General features: G+C 44.4%; 1 protein-coding gene and 1 long non-coding RNA gene across 10 annotated transcripts in view; one reads left to right on the top strand and one right to left on the bottom strand.

Moving 5' to 3' along the window:
* psd3l (pleckstrin and Sec7 domain containing 3, like) overlaps positions 1-21,316 on the bottom strand; it is a 139,660-nt gene that overhangs the window by 100,708 nt on the left and 17,636 nt on the right. For 4 of the 9 annotated variants that reach the window (XM_021601635.2, XM_021601634.2, XM_021601639.2 and 1 more), the window contains 3 exons: positions 20,077-20,188; positions 16,021-17,086; positions 12,864-13,358 (listed from right to left, as the gene is read on the bottom strand). In XM_021601635.2, the coding sequence (XP_021457310.2) occupies positions 12,864-13,358; positions 16,021-17,086; positions 20,077-20,188 (1,673 nt within the window). Of the gene's footprint in view, positions 1-8,711; positions 8,832-12,863; positions 13,359-16,020; positions 17,087-20,076; positions 20,189-20,580; positions 20,625-21,316 lie in introns of those variants that run through there. The other 5 variants (XM_021601636.2, XM_036976756.1, XM_036976755.1 and 2 more) reach the window with 3 other exon arrangements.
* On the top strand, positions 8,868-14,770 carry LOC118964559. The gene is made up of 2 exons (XR_005051636.1): positions 8,868-8,994; positions 12,869-14,770. It is a non-coding gene; the product is annotated as an uncharacterized LOC118964559 (long non-coding RNA).

Genomic DNA, 21,316 nt, shown 5'->3' with positions numbered 1-21,316 from the left:
CCACTGAGGGACCTGTCAGTCAGTCAGACAGTCACCACTGAGGGACCTGTCAGTCAGTCGGACAGTCACCACTGAGGGACCTGTCAGTCAGTCGGACAGTCACCACTGAGGGACCTGTCAGTCAGTCGGACAGTCACCACTGAGGGACCTGTCAGCCGGACAGTCACCACTGAGGGACCTGTCAGCCGGACAGTCACCACTGAGGGACCTGTCAGCCGGACAGTCACCACTGAGGGACCTGTCAGCCGGACAGTCACCACTGAGGGACAGGTCAGTCAGCCACCCTTGAGGGACCTGCTAGGCAGTCAGTCACCACTGAGGGACCTGTCAGTCGGACAGTCACCACTGAGGGACCTGTCAGTCGGACAGTCACCACTGAGAGACCTGTTTATTTGTCAGTCAGTCAGTCAGTTAGCATCTATGATTCACATGGCCAGGCCAGAAGAAAGCTCACTGGACATAGAACTTCTGACAGACATATCTTCACTTCTAAAGCTTGCAGTTCCTCATTGCAATAATCCTCCAAATGTGTCCAATGATATATGCAAGTCTATCAGGCTAGTCCTCAAAATGTGTAAAAATAGTGTTTTAATATTATTCTGAACAATAAACAGCACAGAATTGAACATTCCTCATCATGATTAAAGGGTGACACAATGGTGCGTTTGATCCAGGCTACCCCTGAAGAAGTAAACTGCAATCATCAAGTACATTACTTAGAGTTGAAATCGGGAGTTTACATACACTTAGGTTGGAGTCATTAAAACTAGTTTTCAACCACTCCACAAATTTCTTGTTAACAAACTATAGTTTTGGCAAGTTTGTTAGGATATCTAAATTACTTTGTGCATGACACAATTCATTTTTCAAACAATTGTTTACAGATTATTTCACTGTATCATAATTCCGGTGGGTCAGAAGTTTACATACACTAAGTTGACTGACTTTAAACAGCTTGGAAAATTCCAGAAAATGATGTCATGGCTTTAGAAGCTTCTGATAGGCTAATTGACGTAATTCAAGTCAATTGGAGGTGTACCCGTGGATGTATTTCAAGGCCTACCTTCAAACTCAGTGCCTCTTTGCTTGACATCATGGGAAAATCAAAAGAAATCAGCCAAAAAATTGTAGACCTCCACAAGTCTGGCTCATCGTTGAGATGGGAACACCTCAAGGTACCACATTCATCTGTACAAACAATAGTACACAAGTATAAACACCATATGACCACGCAGCAGTCATAACGCTCAGGAAGGAGACAGATATATTGATGAAACATCAAGACATCAGTTAAAGCTCGGTTGCGAATGGGTCTTCCAAATGGACAATACTTGACCCCAAGTATACTTCCAAAGTTGTGTCAAAATGGCTTAAGTAAAGTCAAAGTCAAGGTATTGGAGTGGCCATCACAAAGCCCTGACCTCAATCCTATGGAACATTTGTGGGCAGAACTGAAAAGGTGTGTGCGAGCAAGGAGGCCTACAAACTTGACTCAGTTACACCAGCTCTGTCAGGAGGAATGGGCCAAAATTCACCCAACTTATTGTGGGAAACTTGTAGAAGGCTACCCGATACGTTTGACCCAAATTAAACAATTTAAAGGCAATGCTACCAAATACTATTTGAGTGTATGTAAACTTCTGACCCACTGGGAATGTGATGAAATAAATATTCTCTACTATTATTCTGACATTTCACATTCTTAAAATAAATTGGTGATCCTAACTGACCTAAGACAGGGGATTTTTACTAGGATTAAATGTCAGGAATTGTGAAAAACTGAGTTTAAATGTATTTCGCTATGTAAACTTCCGACTTCAACTGTAAATCCACAGAGAGCTACAGGATTAGGCCTAAATCCAAATATAGAAATGTGCAGTATTCGGTACTCACATGCATGACACGCCAACCTGCTCCAAACAACAACATGAAGTAAATATACAATTTCAACATCCAATATTGGAGTAAAATGGCAAATGGTTAAAGAAACTTCAATCATATAACTTGCAAGCGTGACTCTTCACAAGAAAAATCTCCTTATTAAATTAGGCTAATTTAAGAAAAATAATGGGCTGCTGTTGATCAATAATGACCTCAGATTCAATGTAAAACAATTAAAAATCAGTAAAGAACAACTTCATTGAACAATCTGGCTCGTCATATTTCCAATTGATGCAAAGTAAAGGCGTGATTTTTAGCCCAGTCTTATCAATAGTGAGGAGGAATTATCATCTGCCAGTTTCCATTAGTTTTTCCACCAAAAGGTCGGTTTTTGTACTAGAATTAATGTACGACTACAACTTATTTTTCAAGATGGCGCCGATAGAGATGGCAGCTTCGCTTCAAGTCCTTAGGAAACTGTGCAATATATATATTTTTTTTAATGTATTATTTCTTACATTGTTAGCCCAGAAAATCTTACGTGTTATTACATACAGCCGGGAAGAACGATTGGATATCAGAGAGACTAATGGTCTAATCTTGATTTTTGTCCAGTCGTGTGGTCCAGTAATGCAAGGAAATACCTAGTTGAGCTGCAGCTGGCCCAGAACAGTGGCACGTTTTGCTGTTAATTGTAATCAAAGGGCTGATATAAATACTATGCATGCCAGTCTTTCTTGTCTAAGAGTCGAGGAGAGTGACTGTTTCTTATAAAAAGAAGTGATGCAATCTGTTAAATCCCAAATTGTTTGCATAGTCAACTTACACACAGCTCTGACACACACACACGTATCCCACCAGACATGCCACCAGGGGTCTTTTCATAGTCTTATCCAGAACACATTCAAGAAAATGTACAGTATAATATAGAGCCCTTATTGCATGGAACGTCCTTCCATCTCATATTGCTCAAATAAACGGCAAACCTGGTTTCAAAAAACAGATAAAGCAACACCTGGTGGCACAACGCCTCTCCCCGATTTGACCTAGATAGTTTGTGTGTATGCATTGATATGTAGGCTACGTGTGCCTTTTTAAAAATTTATGTAGTTCTGTCCTTTAGCTTTTCTTGTCTGATGATGTTCTCTATTATGTCATTCTGTATTACATTTCATGTTTTGTGTGGACCCCAGGAAGAAAAGCTGCTGCTTTTGCAACAGCTAATGGGGATCCTAATAAAATACCAAACTTACCAGCACTACGACCAGGAATATGACTTTCCCAAAGCAGATCCTTTGTCTGCATCTCCCAGGTCATTTAAACTGATACCAGAGGCTGACCCAAAACAAAGCCGTCGGAGGAGAGGGTGCCGGAGCGGTCTTCTTGTGAGGCTTCGGATGCGTGCACACCACCCACCGCTTCCGAGTATATTACTCGCTAATGTCCGGTCCCTAGTTAACAAAGTTGACAAAAATTAGGGCAAGAGTTGCTTTCGAAAGAGATATCAGGGATTGTAACATACTCGGTTTCACGGAGACATGGCTAGCTGAGGACATGCTGTCAGAGTCAGTACAGCCAACGGGATTTCCAGTGTATCGCGCCGACAGGAACAAACATCATTCTGATAAAAAGAAGGGTGGGGGTGTATATTTCATGATTAACAGCTCGTGGTGTAATCATAACAACATACAGGAACTCAAGTATTTTTTTTAACCTGACCTAGAATTCCTCATAATCAAATGCCAACCGTATTATCTCACGAGAACTCTCCTTGGTTATCGTCACAGCCGTATATATCCCCCCTCAAGCAGATACCAAGACGGCCATCAAGGAACTTCACTGGACTTGATGCAAACTGGAAACCATATATCTTGAGGCTGCATTTATTGTAGCTGGGGATTTTAACAAAGCTAATCTGAGAACAAGGCTACCTAAATTCTATCAGCATATCGATTGCAGTACACGAGCGAGTAACACACTCAACCATTGCAACTCTAACCTCCGCGATGCATACAAGGCCCTCCCCCGCCCTCCATCTGACCAAATCTGACCATGACTCCATCTTTTTGCTCCCATCCTATAGGCACAAACTAAAACAGGAAACGCCCATGCTTTGGTCTATCCAACGCTGGTCTGCCAAATGGATTCCATGCTTCAAGATTGCATCGGTCACCTGGACTGGGATATGTTCCGGGTAGCCTCAGACAATAACATTGATGTATACGCTGACTCTGTGAGCGAGTATATAAGGAAGTGTATAGGAGATGTTGTACCCACTGTGACGATTAAAACCTTCCCGAACCAGAAACTGTGGATTGATGGCAGCATTCACGCAAAACTGAAAGCATGTACCACCGATTTTTAATCATGACAAGGCGTCTGGAAACATGGCCGAATACAAAAAGTGTAGTTATTCCCTCCATAGGGCAATCAATTAAGCAAAGCATCAGTACAGAGACAAAGTGGAGTCGCAATTCAACGGCTCAAACACGAGACGTATTTGGCAGGATCTACAGACAGATTACAAAAAGAAAACCAGCCCTGTTGCAGAAATCGACATTTGGATCCCAGACAAATCAAACAACTTCTTTGCGCGCTTTGAGGACAATACAGTGCCACCGACACGGCCTGCTACCAGTGACTGTGGGCTCTCCTTTTCCGTGGCCAACATGAGTAAAATATTGAAACATGTTAACCCTCGCAAGGTTGCCGGTCCAGACGGCATCCCTAGCCGCATTTCCAGAGCATGCGCAAGACCAGCTGGCTGGTGTGTTTACGGACATATTCAATCTATCCCTATCCCAGTCTGCTGTCCCCACATGCTTCAACATGGCCACCATTGTTCCTGTTCCCAAGAAAGCTAAGGTAACTGAACTAAATGACTATCGCCCCGTAGCACTCACTTCTGTCCTTTATGAAGTGCTTTAAGAGACTAGTCAAGGATCATATTTCCTCCACCCTACCTGTCAGCCTAGACCCACTCCAATTTGCTTACCGCCCCAACAGATCCACAAATGATGCAATCGCCATCACACTGCACAATCCCATCTAGACAAGAGGAACAACTATGTAAGAATGCTGTTCATTGACTACAGCTCAGCATTCAACACCAAAGTACCCTCCAAACGCATCATTAAGCTTGAGACCCTGGGTCTCAGCCCCGCCCTGTGCAACTGGGTCCTGGACTTCCTGATGGGCCACCCCCAGGTGGTGAAGGTAGGAAACAACATCTCCACTCCGCTGATCCTCAACACTAGGGCCCCACAAGGGTGCGTTCTCAGCCCTCTCCTGTAATCCCTGTTCACCCACGACTACGTGGCCATGCACACCTCCAATTCAATCATCAAGCTTGCAGGCAACACTACAGTGGTAGGCTTGATTACCAACAACGACGAGACGGCCTAGAGGGAGGAGGTGAGGGCCTTCGGAGTGTGATGTCAGGAAAATAACCTCTCACTCAATGTCAGCAAAACAAAAGAGATGATCGTGGACTTCAGAAAATGGCAAAGGGTACACCCTCCTATTCACTTCGAAGGGATAGCAGTGGAGAAGGTGGAAAGTTTTAAGTTCCTCTGTGTACATATCACCGACAAACTGCAATGGTCCACGCACCCAGACAATGTGGTGAAGAAGGCACAACAGCGCCTCTTCAACTTCAGGAGGCTAAAAAAAATGCAGTGTCACCAAAAACCCTCACTAACCTTTACAGGTGCACAATTGAGAGCATCCTGTCGGGCTGTATCACCACCTGGAACGGCAACTGCACGCCCACAACTGCAGGGCTCTCCAGAGGGTGGTCGGGTCTGCACAACGCATTACCGGGGGCAAACTACCTGCCCTCCAGGACACCTACAACACCCGATGACACAGGAAGGCAAAAAAGATAATCAAGGACAATAACCACCCGAGCCACTACCGGTTCACCAAGCTTCCATCCAGAAGGTGAGGTCAGTACAGGTGCATCAAAGCTAGGACAGAGAGATTGAAAAACAGCTTCTATCTCAAGCCATCAGATTGTCAAACAGCCAGCACTAGCACAGAGGTGTCTGCCTACCTACAGACTTGATATCAATGGCCACTTTAACAAATGGAACAATAGTCCCTTTAATAATGTCACTTTAAGAATGTTTACATATATCGCATTACTCATCTCATCTGTATATACTGTACAGCCGTGGCCAAAAGTTATGAGAATGACACAAATATTAATTTTCAAAGTCTGCTGCCTCAGTTTGTATGATGGCAATTTGCATATACTCCAGAATGTTATGAAGAGTGATCAGATGAATTGCAATTAATTGCAAAGCCCCTCTTTGCCATGCAAATGAACTGAATCCCCCAAAAACATTTCCACTGCATTTCAGCCCTGCCACAAAAGGTCCAGCTGACATCATGTCAGTGATTCTCTCGTTAACACAGGTATGAGTGTTGACGAGGAAAGGGCTGGAGATCACGCTGTCATGCTGATTGAGTTTGAATAACAGACTGGAAGCTTCAAAAGGAGGGTGGTGCTTGGAATCATTGTTCTTCCTCTGTCAACCATGGTTACCTGCAAGGAAACGCGTGCCGTCATCATTGCTTTGCACAAAAAGGGCTTCACAGGCAAGGATATTGCTGCCAGTAAGATTGCACCTAAATCAACCATTTATCAGATCATCAAGAACTTCAAGGAGAGCGGTTCAATTGTTGTGAAGAAGGCTTCAGGGCGCCCAAGAAAGTTCAGCAAGCGCCAGGACCGTCTCCTAAAGTTGATTCAGCTGCGGGATTGGGGCACCACCAGTAGAGAGGTTGCTCAGGAATGGCAGCAGGCAGGTGTGAGTGCATCTGCACGCACAGTGAGGCGAAGACTTTTGGAGGATTGCCTGGTGTCAAGAAGGGCAGCAAAGAAGCCACATCTCTCCAGGAAAAGCATCAGGGACGGACTGATATTCTGCAAAAGGTACAGGGATTGGACTGCTGAGGACTGGGGTAAAGTCATTTTCTCTGTTGAATCCCCTTTCCGATTGTTTGGGGCATCCGGAAAAAAGCTTGTCCGAAGAAGACAAGGTGAGCGCTACCATCAGTCCTGTGTCATGCCAACAGTAAAGCATCCTGAGAACATTCATGTGTGGGGTTGCTTCTCAGCCAAGGGAGTGGGCTCACTCACAATTTTGCCTAAGAACACAGCCATGAATAAAGAATGGTACCAACACATCCTCCGAGAGAAACTTCTCCCAACCATCCAGGAACAGTTTAGTGACGAACAATGCCATTTCCAGCATGATGGAGCACCTTGCCAAAACATTGATATTTTGGGTCCATGGCCAGGAAACTCCCCAGACCTTAATCCCATTGAGAACTTGTGGTCAACCCTCAAGAGACGGGTAGACAAACAAAAACCCACAAATTCTGACAAACTCCAAGCAATGATTATGCAAGAATGGGCTGCCATCATGGCCCAGAAGTTAATTGACAGCATGCCATGGCAGATTGCAGAAGTCTTGAAAAAGAAGGGTCAACACTGCAAATATTGACTCTTTGCATTAACTTCATGTAATTGTCAATAAAAGCCTTTGACACTTATGAAATGCTTGTAATTATACTTCAGTATTCCATAGTAACATCTGACAAAAAATATCTAAAGACACTGAAGCAGCAGACTTTGTGGAAATGAATATGTCATTCTGAAAACTTTTGGCCACGACTGTATACTGTACCCTTCACTATCTATTCTTTACCATCTATTGCATCTTATACGCCCTGTCACTGCTCATCCATATATGTTATACATATATATTCTCATCCCATTCCTTTACTAGATTGTGTGTATTAGGTTTTGTTGTGGAATATGTTGGATATTAGGTTTTGTTGTGGAGTTGTTAGATATTACCTGTTAAGACACTGCTGCACTGTCGGATCTAGAAGCATAAGCATTTCACTACACTCGCAATAACATCTGCTAACCATGTGTATGTGACCAATAAAAATTGATCTCACATTTTAACTGCAAATATCAACTGTAAAAATGACAAAAATGTTTTTACACTAAAGTAGCTTTTTTCCCCATCCTTGCTACATTTTGATCTGCATGTTACATGAAACTCTCCCCACAACACCAAATTGGATGTAGAGAACTACACGTGCAGGAAGGATGAAGGTTTTAACAATTCAATGCAATGAAACTGAGTATTAAAGTCTTATGGGAGATTAGTCCTTTCCATTTCTGCTTCTAACTCAAATGGTCACTGATATGACATATACATGTACCACTGTCAATTGTCTATCTTGTGTGTACAAAGTAAACGGCATGTCTTTTTTCATTTGAATGGCCTTCTGCATTTAGGTCCTGGATGAGTTAGTGGGCTTCACATTATACAGTTGCAGACTTGACCTAAATGCCCAGAGAGGCTATATTTTCTCAACCCAGACAGCAAATATTCAAATGGGCCTAATATCTCAAATGGCTTTCCAATTAGCATGACATTGAACAGTACATTACTATTCTGGTCATACTCCTGTTCTCTTTCCTGGTGGTACAGGAACCACCCACTTCCTGGGAGAAGGAGAGAGCGAGGGCGAAAAGGACAACAAAATTAATACTGCAAAGCAAAGCCTCCCGTTAACAACCTTTGCTGGAGAGAGAGGGAAAGAGAGAGAGAGAGAGGAGTAAATCGGCAACTGTTTCTACAAGCCACACTGCAGAGCACACAGCACACGTTAAACAGCAGGAGAGGAGAGCAAACCGCTTGGCTGCATTCTCCCAGCCGACAGCCTATGAAAGAAAGGCTAGGAGCAGCCATCGTCATGACGATAAGGCAGAATGTCATGCATTGCTGAAGGTCGCCACTTACTGGATGGAGTCGCTTTCAGTTGCATCAGCGGCGTCGGCTGGGCCTGGCTGGGAGAAACAGGCCGATACAAAGGAGCCCATAGGAAGCCGGCCTCACCAGCAGGAGAAGAGGGGGAGGAGGAAGAGGAGAAAAGTCCCTAAGAATGAAACTCTTTAGCTTTAGCCTGCGCCATGTGACCGGCGGCCGGGTCCCTTAGCGCTCTGTGCTTTGACCTACATGGAGACAAGAGCACTGCTGTTTCTTGCCCTCGGCTGCTGCTGCTGCTGCTGCTAGGACAACACAGGTAGAAAGCCTCGATTCTGCTTATTCATTTGAAGCCGAAAGCTCTGGGCCCGACTGGCTGGAGTGTGTCTGTCTGTCTGTGTATGTGTGTGTGTGTATGTGTGTATATGTCTGCATGCGTGCGGCAGGGAGCCGGCAAGAGGACATGAGCTTTAGTCCATCACGGTGCTCCCTGTGATATCCAGCTGGAAATGAGCCTTGCTTCCTGCCTCCCTCCCCATCTGCTGAAGGGGCCTGAGCCCTGACTGTGTGCTGAGGCCACTCCTCACGGAAGCATGAATGAAGGAAGGAGTGGGATTGTGCTGGCTGCTCGGGTGGTGGTAGGCAGGGTGTGTGTGTGTGTGTGTGTGTATGGGGGGGGGGGGGGGGTATTTATGTCCTTCACCATATGAATGTGAGAGTCGGGGCTCCGCGGGGCTTGTGTCTGCTGTTCTACTCAGGCTATAAATAACACTGCTGCTTAATATCCTCTAACCTGGCTTGGTGGTAAAATGAGAAAAAAATGCCTTCGCAGAGACATGCTGGAAATAGTAAGCTACAGTATGAGCCTCTGCTCACAACACAGATACCTAACATCTGATGATGTACTGCAGTGACGTAACAGTGTCAAATTCATTTTCCCGAATGGAATATAATAGCTGCAGTGTTTGGAGACGCGTATTAAATAGGCTGTGTTTCAGAAGAAATCTTTTACAAAAAGCTCACTACAAATTGGATGCAAGAGCCATTGGATAAAATTCTGAATGAATCGAAATTAGGATAGATTATTGCCAAGTGTAAAGAAAAATTATTTACAATTCACTGCTCATTTGACCTTTTTCAAGGGTAGATGGTTGTATCAATTCATTTGACCCATTACTCTTATCCATCCTTGCGATTTGACATGATGTGAGTCAATTCCTATCAAAGGTCGATGATAAACATCAAAGCCAGGGTGAAGCTTTCCTTTCAAATGTGGAGGCGGGGTCAGACCACTTGGCTTGAGACGCTTTTGAACTTAGGACTGTGACGGTTATGGAATTTTAGATGACGTTTTGTCAGCCAAATGGCCGCGGTCACTGTACATTTTTCTATTTATTCATTTTCTCCTCTCCTGAAGGCATGTGCTGCTGCTGCAGGGAGGGGGGGGGGGTTCCTAGGCAACCGAAGACTAATTTGCTACAACACCGACAACAAGTTTCATCACGTTGTAAAGAGTTTGTGTTACCATGGAAATGGACTAAACTGCACAAATGCCCAACCAGAGTCTTTGGTCAGCTGTTCGTTCAACACAAAAAAAACGGTTATGACAGTCATTTACTTTCATGACAATCTTCATCTATAAAATCGGCAGTTACACGATTATACAATTACCGTGCCAGCCCTATTTGAAATGGTATATTCCTTTTTAAAGAAAATAATCTAAGGGAGCATACATCTTACCCCTGCTGCACCCCACCCATGCAGAGGAGGATTTACTGTGTGCTTTCACATTTCTGTTGGGAAAAGGAAGGAAATGTCTGCAGACTCCATGCCTCCTGCTCAGTAATGTGCCCAGGAATTCAGACCTCAAATCCTAAAAGCCGTTTCCAATGTAATTTGTGCTCTTACAGTTCTGGTTTTTATTGTCTGTTAGCTTTAAAAAAGTACAGGAACAAAGTTTACAATGTTTTGACTCGCTGAGGGGTACAGTAAGCCTAGACTAAATGTTGATTCTGAGAGCAAGTTATTGTAACTGAGCTGGTGGGTTGTACAAATTCAATTCTGTGCCTTCGAGATGTTTTTGTTGCGTCCACGGTACACTGTGCTAAAACAATAATGTATTAAATTACCCTAATGGCCTGACCCTAATGTCTCCTGCAAACCAATTATAAAAGCCTATTATTACGGTGATGGATTGTGTACAAACTGCTCTTTTAAGTGTCTGTGGAGTGGAAGAAAGTATGCAAAAACCTACCTATGTCTGTATATTAGGAGACACTGAGGCGTGTTTCTTAACGCCTAGGCTGAATTCATATCAAAACATAACTAGATATAGTCTAGGCTGAATTCATATCAAAACATAACTAGATTTGGTCTAGGCTGTAATCAAAACAATACTGTAATCATAGATACCGGATTGAATAATGGAGATATTGATTCATACAATTCCTGAATTGGAGTTTAAACTTGACCCAAGGCAGTGGACCTCTAGCATCATTATCCCCATGGAATACTGCAACAGAAGGATGTGTCCTGCAGAGGGCAGCATTACCATAGTAATAAAACAGGAACTGGGTAAGATTGGCTGGCACTGTGAAGCAGGAACTGGGTAAGATTGGCAGGCATTGTGAAGCAGGAACTGGGTAAGATTGGCAGGCATTGTGAAGCAGGAACTGGGTAAGATTGGCAGGCACTGTGAAGCAGTAACAGGGTAAGATTGGCAGGCATTGTGAAACGGGAACTGGGTAAGATTGGCAGGCACTGTGAAGCGGGAAGTGGGTAAAATTGGCAGGCACTGTGAAGCAGGAACAGGGTAAGATTGGCAGGCACTGTGAAGCAGGAACAGGGTAAGATTGGCAGGCATTGTGAAGCAGGAACTGGGTAAGATTGGCAGGCATTGAAGCAGGAACTGGGTAAGATTGCCAGGCATTGTGAAGCAGGAACTGGGTAAGCAGGAACAGGGTGGCAGGGTAGCCTAGTGGTTAGTGTTGGACTAGTAACCGGAAGGTTGCAAGTTCAAACCCCCGAGCTGACAAGGTACAAATCTGTTGTTCTGCGTTAATCCACTGTTTCTAGGCCGTCATTGAAAATAAGAATTTATTCTTAACTGACTTGCCTAGTTAAATAAAGGTAAAATATATATTTTTTAAGATTGGCAGGCACTGTGAAGCAGGAACTGGGTAAGATTGGCAGACACTGTGAAGCAGGAACTGGGTAAGATTGACAAGCACTGTGAAGCAGGAACAGGGTAAGATTGGCAGGCACTGTGAAGCAGGAACTGGGTAAGATTGGCAGGCACTGTGAAGCAGGAACTGGGTAAGATTGGCGCAGGCACAACCTCATATACACCTTGAAAGAACATTATATAGAGCAAGGCAAAATATACCAATGTCTGGGAGTTTGGATGGATGAGAAGTTGAGCTTCACCACCCATGTAGAGAACCTTGTCAGGAAACTCAAGCTGCGTATTGGGGTTTTATTACCAACGCAAAGCTTGTTTTTCCTTTGCCGCCAGAAAATAGTTGATTATCTATATTTGACTATGGTGGTACTACGTATGTGCAAGCCTCAAGCTCTTCACTGAAGGCTCTTGACTGTGTATCATGCAGCCCTTAGTTTTGTCACAAATCAGAGACGTCTAACTCACCATTGTGAACTCTACAGTGCTGCCGGGTGGACATCACTAGCAACACGCAGGCTCAAACACTGCTACATTCTTATTTATAAGGCCATTTTATTTGTCCTTTCTCCTAGCTCGGAATGAAAAAAAACATACAAGCTCAGATCTCAATCTTGTTTAATACTAACAGACCTGAGCATTAGAACAAGAGCATGGAATATGTTCATTTCATTACTCAGCCAACCTACAACTACAGGACCTGGTATCCCTGGAGGAGGTCAAAGGACAAATAGATGAACAGGTTGTTGAGACATGTAGTTGTTTCTAGTTGTCAACCCATGCCACTAGTTTGTGTTGCCTTATGTAAGGAAGCATGTTGTTTTACCTCACACACACACACCTCACCTCTTTCTATAAGTTTATGCAGAATAAATCACCTTGAACCTTCTGTTCAGTGCCAGTGTAAGAAGTGCTACAACCTATAACAAATTCTCTATGAGAGTACAGGCCTAACAGTACAGTGAGCCTGTTGTTATTCAGCCACAATAATAAAGTCTATTGTTTCCTACCTCAGGCAGCCGTGCAGCCAGTCCTTTGGGTCCCGCTCCACCCCATTGGCCAGGGGTCCGCTGGAATGTTTATCTGATTGGCCGCTGAAAGCGGGGTCCCCACTCGCTACCACCTCCTCTAGGTAGGAAGACGTCACTTCCAGGGCGGCTTTCCCGCCCTTCCCCGTGGTCGTGACGCTGAGTAGCTCCTGGCGCTCCCGCTGGCGCCCCGCGTCGGGCAACAACTCCACGAAGTGGCCCGTCTCCTTGAGGCGTTGCTGGATCATGGGAGTAAGGGGCATGTCGAAAGTGAAGCCCGAGTCCGCCTCGTCGTCAGCCGAGGAAGATAGGGCATCCAGAGAGTCCAGGCTGCTGTAAAGGGTGCTACGGAAACGGTCTGACTCCAGGATGCTCTCGAACTGCGAGCTGAAGACGTCGGTGGCCTCCTGGCTCTCCGATGTCTCCTTGCCATCCCGGTTATCCGACGGGTCCTCGCTGCCATTGGTCTTCGTACTCCTGAGGGAGTCGGGGACAAACAGAGACAATCATGGAAACTTTGACTGGGGACAAAAGTCAAGTCTTAATCTTAACTTAGCAGAAGAAGACTGAAATTCAAACTAGCCTGTGGGAAACCTTAGCCATTATATTTCACAGTACATATCCATCTGGCATTCCTCCTCAATTAAATGTTTTGAACCATAGAGATAGATAGAGGACTCATCTTTGTATCTGCGCTAGTATAGCATCTCCATTTTGAAGTAGTCAATTTTTCTTCACTATTGGCTGATCCCTCCTGATGACCCGGTTGAACATGACTCCAATAGGGTCACCAGGAGGGATGAGTCAATGAAGTTGGAAGTCCCATCCAGTTTACTACATTAAAAATTGTGGAAGCCCTCAAGGGCACTGCCCATGCTAACACGGCCTTTTGGCCACTAGTGGCCTCTATCATCCTCTATGGTCTGAGTCTACCTTTAATGAGAGGCATTATTCAAAACCACCTCATCTGCAATTGGATCACCTTCAACCAACCAGAGGACGGCCTAATTCAAAGCAGTGTTTGGCCACCTGTGATTTTGTCCTAAAACCCACCCATTGGTTCTGAAAGGATGCGGATTGGACCGGTCATTTGCTAACTCGTTCCAAACGCCAATCTATTGGAGGAAGGCCTGACTGATGTGATAGTGAAGTGAATCAAAATGGAGAACGCTGTGATCAGGCTGGTTCCACAAGGGTACTGAAACCTGGCCTGAATTGCTTGGATTAGGATATTGTTCCTCTACCAAGAAGAAATAGATTAGATTCAGCAATATGACGCTACCATAACAAGCGGGGCAACTTGCAACCCAAACAAGAAGAGTAAAAAACAAGATGCTAATCTCGTCAGCATTTGTTGTCAAGCGGCTATCATGTTGCTCGAGGGAAGCGTGTAACTCCCCTGCACATGCTCAAAAGTATCTGTACGAGTTAACTAGTGCAGCATCTTGCTTGGCACTCCCCATGATAACATCTTTGGTCCCACTGCTGTTTATGGTCACATCATACTGCTTACTTCCTGCTCCTCAAACAGAGCTAAATACACTGTCCCTGTCGTAGAGGCCTATAGCCGCTGTGGTGAACTCAGCTAAATGCACTGTCCCTGTCGTAGAGGCCTATAGCCGCTGTGGTGAACTCTCAGAGGAAGTTATAAAGCACACGATTCCATTATTAACCCAGAGACCTTGCACCTTTCTACCTCCTCTCAGCGAAACTCTAACAAAACAACACATTTCTGTGGACTGTGACAATGCTAGTTTCCATGTAATGGAAACATCCAGCAACTAAAAGGAACTCAACATTTTCTAAGGACAAAAAAGCTACGGACGTTAGAAATATTGAAACATAGTGGGGGATCAAGTGTAAATAGTGCCATAAAATAAACAGTGAATCATAATCACACTATTTAGTTTGACATCTTATTTTACAGGCGTTCAGTCATGACAATCTAATTGGTCACAAGGGGATGAGCTGAGGAGAGAAGTGCTGAATTCCAAATAGACACCTAGCCCCCAATAGCCCCTAGGGCAGGGGGATGGGAACCAAGTTGACAGGAAGATTCATTTTTTCAAATGTTCACTAAAACGTAGTACTCTGGGAGCCACGATGGAAATACCCCACAGATTAACCCGTCAATGAGACTTGGCCTGGGGTGGACTAGCAGTCTAAACCACTGCCTCTGTAGCACATGTATGATGTACAGCTGACAGCATGGATTTTCAACACCCTGTAGCACATGTATGATGTACAGCATGGGTTGTCAACACCCTGTAGCGCATGTATGATGTACAGCATGGGTTTTCAACACCCTGTAGCACATGTATGATGTACAGCATGGGTTTTCAACACCCTGTAGCATATGTATGATGTACAGCATGGGTTTTCAACACCCTGTAGCACATGTATGATGTACAGCATGGGTTTTCAACACCCTGTAGCACATGTATGATGTACAGCATGGGTTGTCAACACCCTGTAGCACATGTATGATGTACAGCATGGGTTTTCAACACACTGTAGCACATGTATGATGTACAGCATGGGTTTTCAACACTCTCTCTCCTATTATTCACCTCTATCGATCACTATCCAATAAACATACAAAATACCTACATTTAAATTTTTGTAAAGAAAAAGAAATTGAGAGACATTGGCGCACTTGGCTGCATTTCAAACAAAACAGAATTGTGTTGAATAGTAAGGGGTGTGGTCAACTTCAACGGTTTTCAAATAACCTTTTCTGTGGCTGTTCAAGTGTGAGTAGAGCTAATTTGATGTGTTTATACTAGTACTATTAGGCCTATAGTGTATGGATTACTTTGACAAATTATAGATCACCAAAGCCACACGTTTCAGACCCCTGCACTAGGGACTAGGGACATCCTGTAGATCTGAGAGGATTGGATCGTCCTGGCCTTTGGACTGTTCTGGTTTGGACTAAACTTAATTACAACTGTCCAATCCTTTCAGAGGCCATATGTAACAAGTGTCTCAAAGTATGAGTGCTGATCTAAGATCAGCTACTTCCTGTCCATATAACCGTATTTATTGAAAGAAAACAATGAAGCTGAATACAGCCCCAGACCCACAGGAGTGGCTATGGGTCAGAAGCCATTTGGAATATAGCAGATATGTGACGTACCTATCTGAGCTGGGCTCCCGTGCTGCGTCTCCATCGGGGCTCTGGTGCAGAAATATGTCAGGGAGCACCCGGAACACCTCGTCCTCCAGGGACAGCCGGCAGGGGAGTCTCTCTAGAGGACTCAGACTGTCCACAGAGCTCTCTACCTTCAGACTGCTGCAGCTCCTACCTCCCTCCAGTCCCTTCTCCGAGTCCTCACTACCTCGCTCATGTCCCATCTGACCACAAACGTCTGTTGCCGCCACCACCGTCGTCGTGCTCCCTGGCCGGCTCTCCGCAAATCGCAGTTTCTTAGGGGGCTTCTCCCTCAGCTGGCCCCCGTCTAGGAAGGCGGTGAAGATGCCTGGGATCTCGGCCAGGATTTTACTGGACTCCTCCAGGGACTCCTCGTCCAGGAGCAGCCCCCCTCCGGCAGGCTCGGTCGCTGCCTCTGAACCCCTCCTGGTAGGTTCAGACTGGTCCACCACGGGTACCTCACCCACCACTGAGCATGGCCCAGATGTGAATGCAGCAGCTGTCAGGCCAGCACTTGTTTTTTCTTGGCAGTTCGCAGCGGGCGCATTCCTGAAGTCTCCGTTTACCTCGGCCGCCACGGTGGAGACGCCCAAGGCCTTCTGGGCCGCAGAGCTCAGGGAAGCCGTATCTTTCAGCAGCGCCTCCGTCCACGAGTCCAGGAGGAAGGTGGGCGAGAGGAGTGGGTCTCCCGGTGGAACAAGGCCCAGGCCAGACATGTCCAGGTCCACATTGGTCTCCTCCCCCTCACCGTTTCTCTCTGAGGTCCGGCTGGCCACATCCTGCGAGGCCCCGTTTTGACCGCTACAGGGGATCATGATGGCTGCGCTCTGCTGTTCACTACTGTCCGCTGGGTGTAGGCTGTCCTCAGGTTGGGCGTGGGCGGCTGGAGCATTCTGGCTCCTGGCGCTGAGGCCGCTCAGCAGGTTGGCCAGCTCACGGTCGATCTCCAGGAACAACGAGGTTTCATCGATGTCATCGTCCTGGAGACAGACGTCTAGACTGGTGCTACTACTCCCCTCGTCCGCTAAGACGTGAGAGGTTGATGCTGAAACTGAGAAAATGAGATGTCAAATACTACAAGATAAATAGATCAATACAAATGTCACATGTGCACTTTAAAAATATATAAATTGTTACTTATCATCGCTATCACCATCATTAGATAGATTATATTGATTTAGGATGTGAAACGATGTGTATTTCCTCTCGGTGTAAGATAAATATCTCTCTTGGACTAATTCTGAATAAGCCTTGTAGTCTGAACACTACGGCACTGTGTCCACTTCATGAAAGGAGAAGGGCTAGGAGGTGCCAAGGAAGGGCTGGGATGAATCCAAACTAATACTGCTGGTTCCTTTTCTTTATTTCGTCCCTTCACACGCAGATGTCCCTTTCACTGGCCGGCAAACGGCTTCAGACAGTGGACCAAAGCTCAGCATGCTCAGTTCACATGTATTCACAAACATTTATTTCAAATTAGCCGAGTGTGATGGATACAATTTTGCCAAAACAGCAGGTGTCTTTTTTTTCTATTGAATACCTTAGTATCTAGTTAAATATTGAACAGCTTTAAGCTGCTTTGAGCCATGTAGGGAGAATGTATAATTACTAAATTAACAAAATACACCTAAGGGTTTTTATCCTGGAGTATTTCGCTCTGTCCTCTTGTTGAACCTGTTCACGAAGAGTTGGACGAGACAGCTGTGTCAATTAATACAATTATCCAGTTTAATTTGACATGAACGGTGGAGTGGATGAGGTCAAGTAAGAGGTCTATTGTCACAGTGATACATAGTGAATACCATCAAAGGTACAGCATCATTAGCATGTAGGCTAATGAAACCCAGAACAGAACTGGATGAACAGGAGGTAGCTTAAAAGTAAAAACATCATGTGCAACCTGCTCCGCCCTGTTTAGGCTAATAGGCCCATACTTGAAACCAACACAATGAGTTCAACACGGTTGTGTTTATTAGGGCACACCGTTTTGCTACGGTAAAAGAAAGCAATCGTTCCTTTTCAGATCGTACCACTCCATTTCAGAGCGTTTTCTTCCATGTCCTGCCTACTTAACAAGACCCTGATCTCGGTCTCCAGTTACTGTATGTCCTCGTCATAGAAGACGTTATGTCAAGAACACGATTACACTAGATGGCAGCATTTCCTTGTTTTTACTGTATCAATATCTGTTTCTACTGGAGAGTGACTGACATAGCATGAGAGATTCATGGCCATGTCTCTTAACCCATAAGAGTCTAAGCTCTGTCCAAGCCGCGGGGTTCTACTAAGCCATATGGAATTGTTTTTGGCCTTACTGTCATTAGCCCATACAAATGCAATGAATAAAAGATTCCCTACATGGAACAACAGATAGTTCCAAAGGGAAGTTTGTTCTGAGGTTTCTGTCCTATATCTGAGCGTATAAGAAAGATCAGGAAGCATTTGTTATTTTTTTGGACAGGTATTTAACTCCTTATTTTTGGCACTAAACAATCTCCATATATACTGTACTTCCATTCATTTTTTTCCAACTGGCCCCGGGGACCTTTAGGCGAGTCTTGTGAGGCCTGTGGGCATCCTAGAGAGTCTCACCTTTCCACAGAGGGGTCATATTAGTGTGTATCCCAAACTGTCTGGACGCTACAGACTGAAGTTGGCAGATTGGTTGTACCGACTCCAGTTGTGTGAGAAGAGCGATTTTCAGGATGTCTCATGGTCTGATAAACACCGCTCTAGCTCTGTCCCCTTTCACCGCAAATGCAGAAGTTCGACATAGGCCGATGAGGTGGACTGAGACGCATCCAAAACAAAACAAAATCTCTAGATTAAACGTATGGATTTTCATGGGGATTTATTATTATTATGCTAAATTAGATTTCTGCCATCAAAATAACTTATGACTTGGGTGACACAGGGAGTTAAAACAATAGACCTTTAGACTGGTGTTGCGTCAGAACAGAGGCTGCGTCAGGCATAGTGCACTACTTTAGAACAAAGCCCTATGGGCCCTATAGTAGTGCACTTTATATACCATTTTGGACACAGACAGCGTATCTTATACAACAGTTGTATATAATGTCTAGTTGACGAGGGAGGCTGAGGATCACCAGTTGTGTGACCCCTGTAGAGAAGGATAGGATAGTGGACAGAGTGAAAGTGATCGCACTAAGTCATGACTTTGCAGCATCACTTGGGAGATGTCTAGAGGATGTTTGCAAATCCCTGTGGACTACTAATGACCTTTTAAGCTCCTGCTAAATAGCCTGGGTAACCAGTCAGGGCTGAGACCTCTTATCGGACTGGCTCTTGACAGGTAATAAAAAGAGGAAGTCTTCCCTGTGCAGATGTAGCATTACCTCAGCAAACAGGCTAATGTTCACACTAAATGGAACGATAGAAACAGATCACTATACAGTACTTATTCATCTCTAGTTTCTGGGAATGTTTGACACAGCACTTAACTACTGTTCATGGGCTTGCTTTGAAAAATGGTTTGTTTATATAGGCCCTACTACAGCTCCCCAAAATTATTCATTGCACTTTGGGAAAGTAGGCTCTGTTCAGCTCATGGCTAAAAGGCAGTGAAAGCAAAGTCTCAACTTCTACAGCCTCTTTCTGTAGAGAAACTGGCTTGTTGGGCCGATTCATCAAGAACTGGTTGATATAGGAGCTTCCTATAACTCACAGTATGGTTCTTACAGTGCACTATAAATAGCTAAGTACTGTAATTGGGCAGTCCTGCACTAATCATTTAGAATTATTCATATTAGCCAGTAAAATAATGTATGCATTAGGCCTGATAATGAATGATTAATAGACCAGGATTAGTCTATATTTTTAGTGGATTTCAAGAACACTTTTCAGCAAAATGCAGGGGTCCAACTGTGACACATTTCATGGTTGTTATTAAATGAACAATTAAAAAGAAAAAGAATAATGTCCCAGGCCTAATGCCAAGTGTAGCCGTAGCTAGAGCAAACAGCATAACATCATACTGTTGTGAAGTATCATGTGGGGTAGATTATATGAAAGGTGCCATACCGCTTTCAGTAGAGCTGGTCTCGTCTCCTTTTCCAAAGAGAAACTGGTACTTGGCCTTCGCAACACTTTGAGCGTGTGAAGACGAGCTGTTAACCCAAACAAACGTTTCAGCCTGCAAGAATAAACAAGAACATGTATTTACCGTAGGCAAGATGATTCTCTGATAAGTAAGCATTATCATTCATAAATCATTGAGATCTCTCTCCACCAGTGGCCATTGATTGGACAGTAAAACAGAGTTCATTTCATCTGGGTGTTTTGAAACCAAAATCAGATTGAGGCTAATCACATCACCTTGACTGTAGACCTACCGCTATTTAACCATCTGGCCATGTTTTCAAAAGCATTTCCCTTGACCATGCTCTACGAATCAACTTCAGATCTTGATATCGTTTCTGATTTTAAACGACCAAAATCATTTCCGGTTGCTTTAGTTTGATTTATTGATTTTAACAGCAACATCTCTGATTGATTATAACGTACAGAGTACCATCAGCCACTTACCGCCATGTCTCTTTCAAAGCAGGGAACACTCATTGGTAAAATCTCTGTGAGCATAAGGGTAAAACTAACATGAGTTTGTAACATAAAACCATAACATTATTACAAATGAAAAAAATCTTGAAACAGCGTAACCTAGCCCAGGGGGTTCCAAAACTCTTCACTTAGGCCCCCCCTTCCAGCATTGGGGAAAATGCCGTGCACCTCTTGTTGGAAGGGAGAACATTTTACCCGGGTTTAAAGCTTATTTTCTGCAATTCTACACATTTATCATTGGGTGCAGAGAACATTTTGCAGTTTTAAAAGCAAATTTTCTTACAATTCCATACATTTTGCCATGTCTAATGTGTACTACAAAATCTATGGGCTAAAAAACCTAGCCCAAAAAAACCTGACATGGGATAGTTGATCTGGACATTTCTGCCAAGTTATAAATACAGTTTACAAAACAATAGCCAGACCCCCCCCCCCCCCCCGACCCCTAGAGGACCCACAATTTGGGAACCACTGATCTAATCTAATCAAACTTTGACAAAGTTGGAGAATTCTAAAACAATCTGACTTTTTTTAAGACCAAAGACAGTGCTAAAGGGTAAAGCTAAATGTGATACAGGAGTAGAGTTCAGGCCTACATTATCCTAAACTATCTGTGTTATAGATAAGAACATGCCACACAGCATTCTCAATAAAAGCTCAAGCAGTCCATGTTCTGAAAGTCAGAGCCTCTCTTAAAAACAGC

The sequence above is a fragment of the Oncorhynchus mykiss genome, chromosome 5 (assembly GCF_013265735.2).
Source record: "Oncorhynchus mykiss isolate Arlee chromosome 5, USDA_OmykA_1.1, whole genome shotgun sequence".
NCBI lineage: Eukaryota > Metazoa > Chordata > Actinopteri > Salmoniformes > Salmonidae > Oncorhynchus > Oncorhynchus mykiss.
The sequence above is the reverse complement of the archived record's forward strand: the minus strand, read 5'-3'. Positions and strand labels throughout refer to the sequence as shown.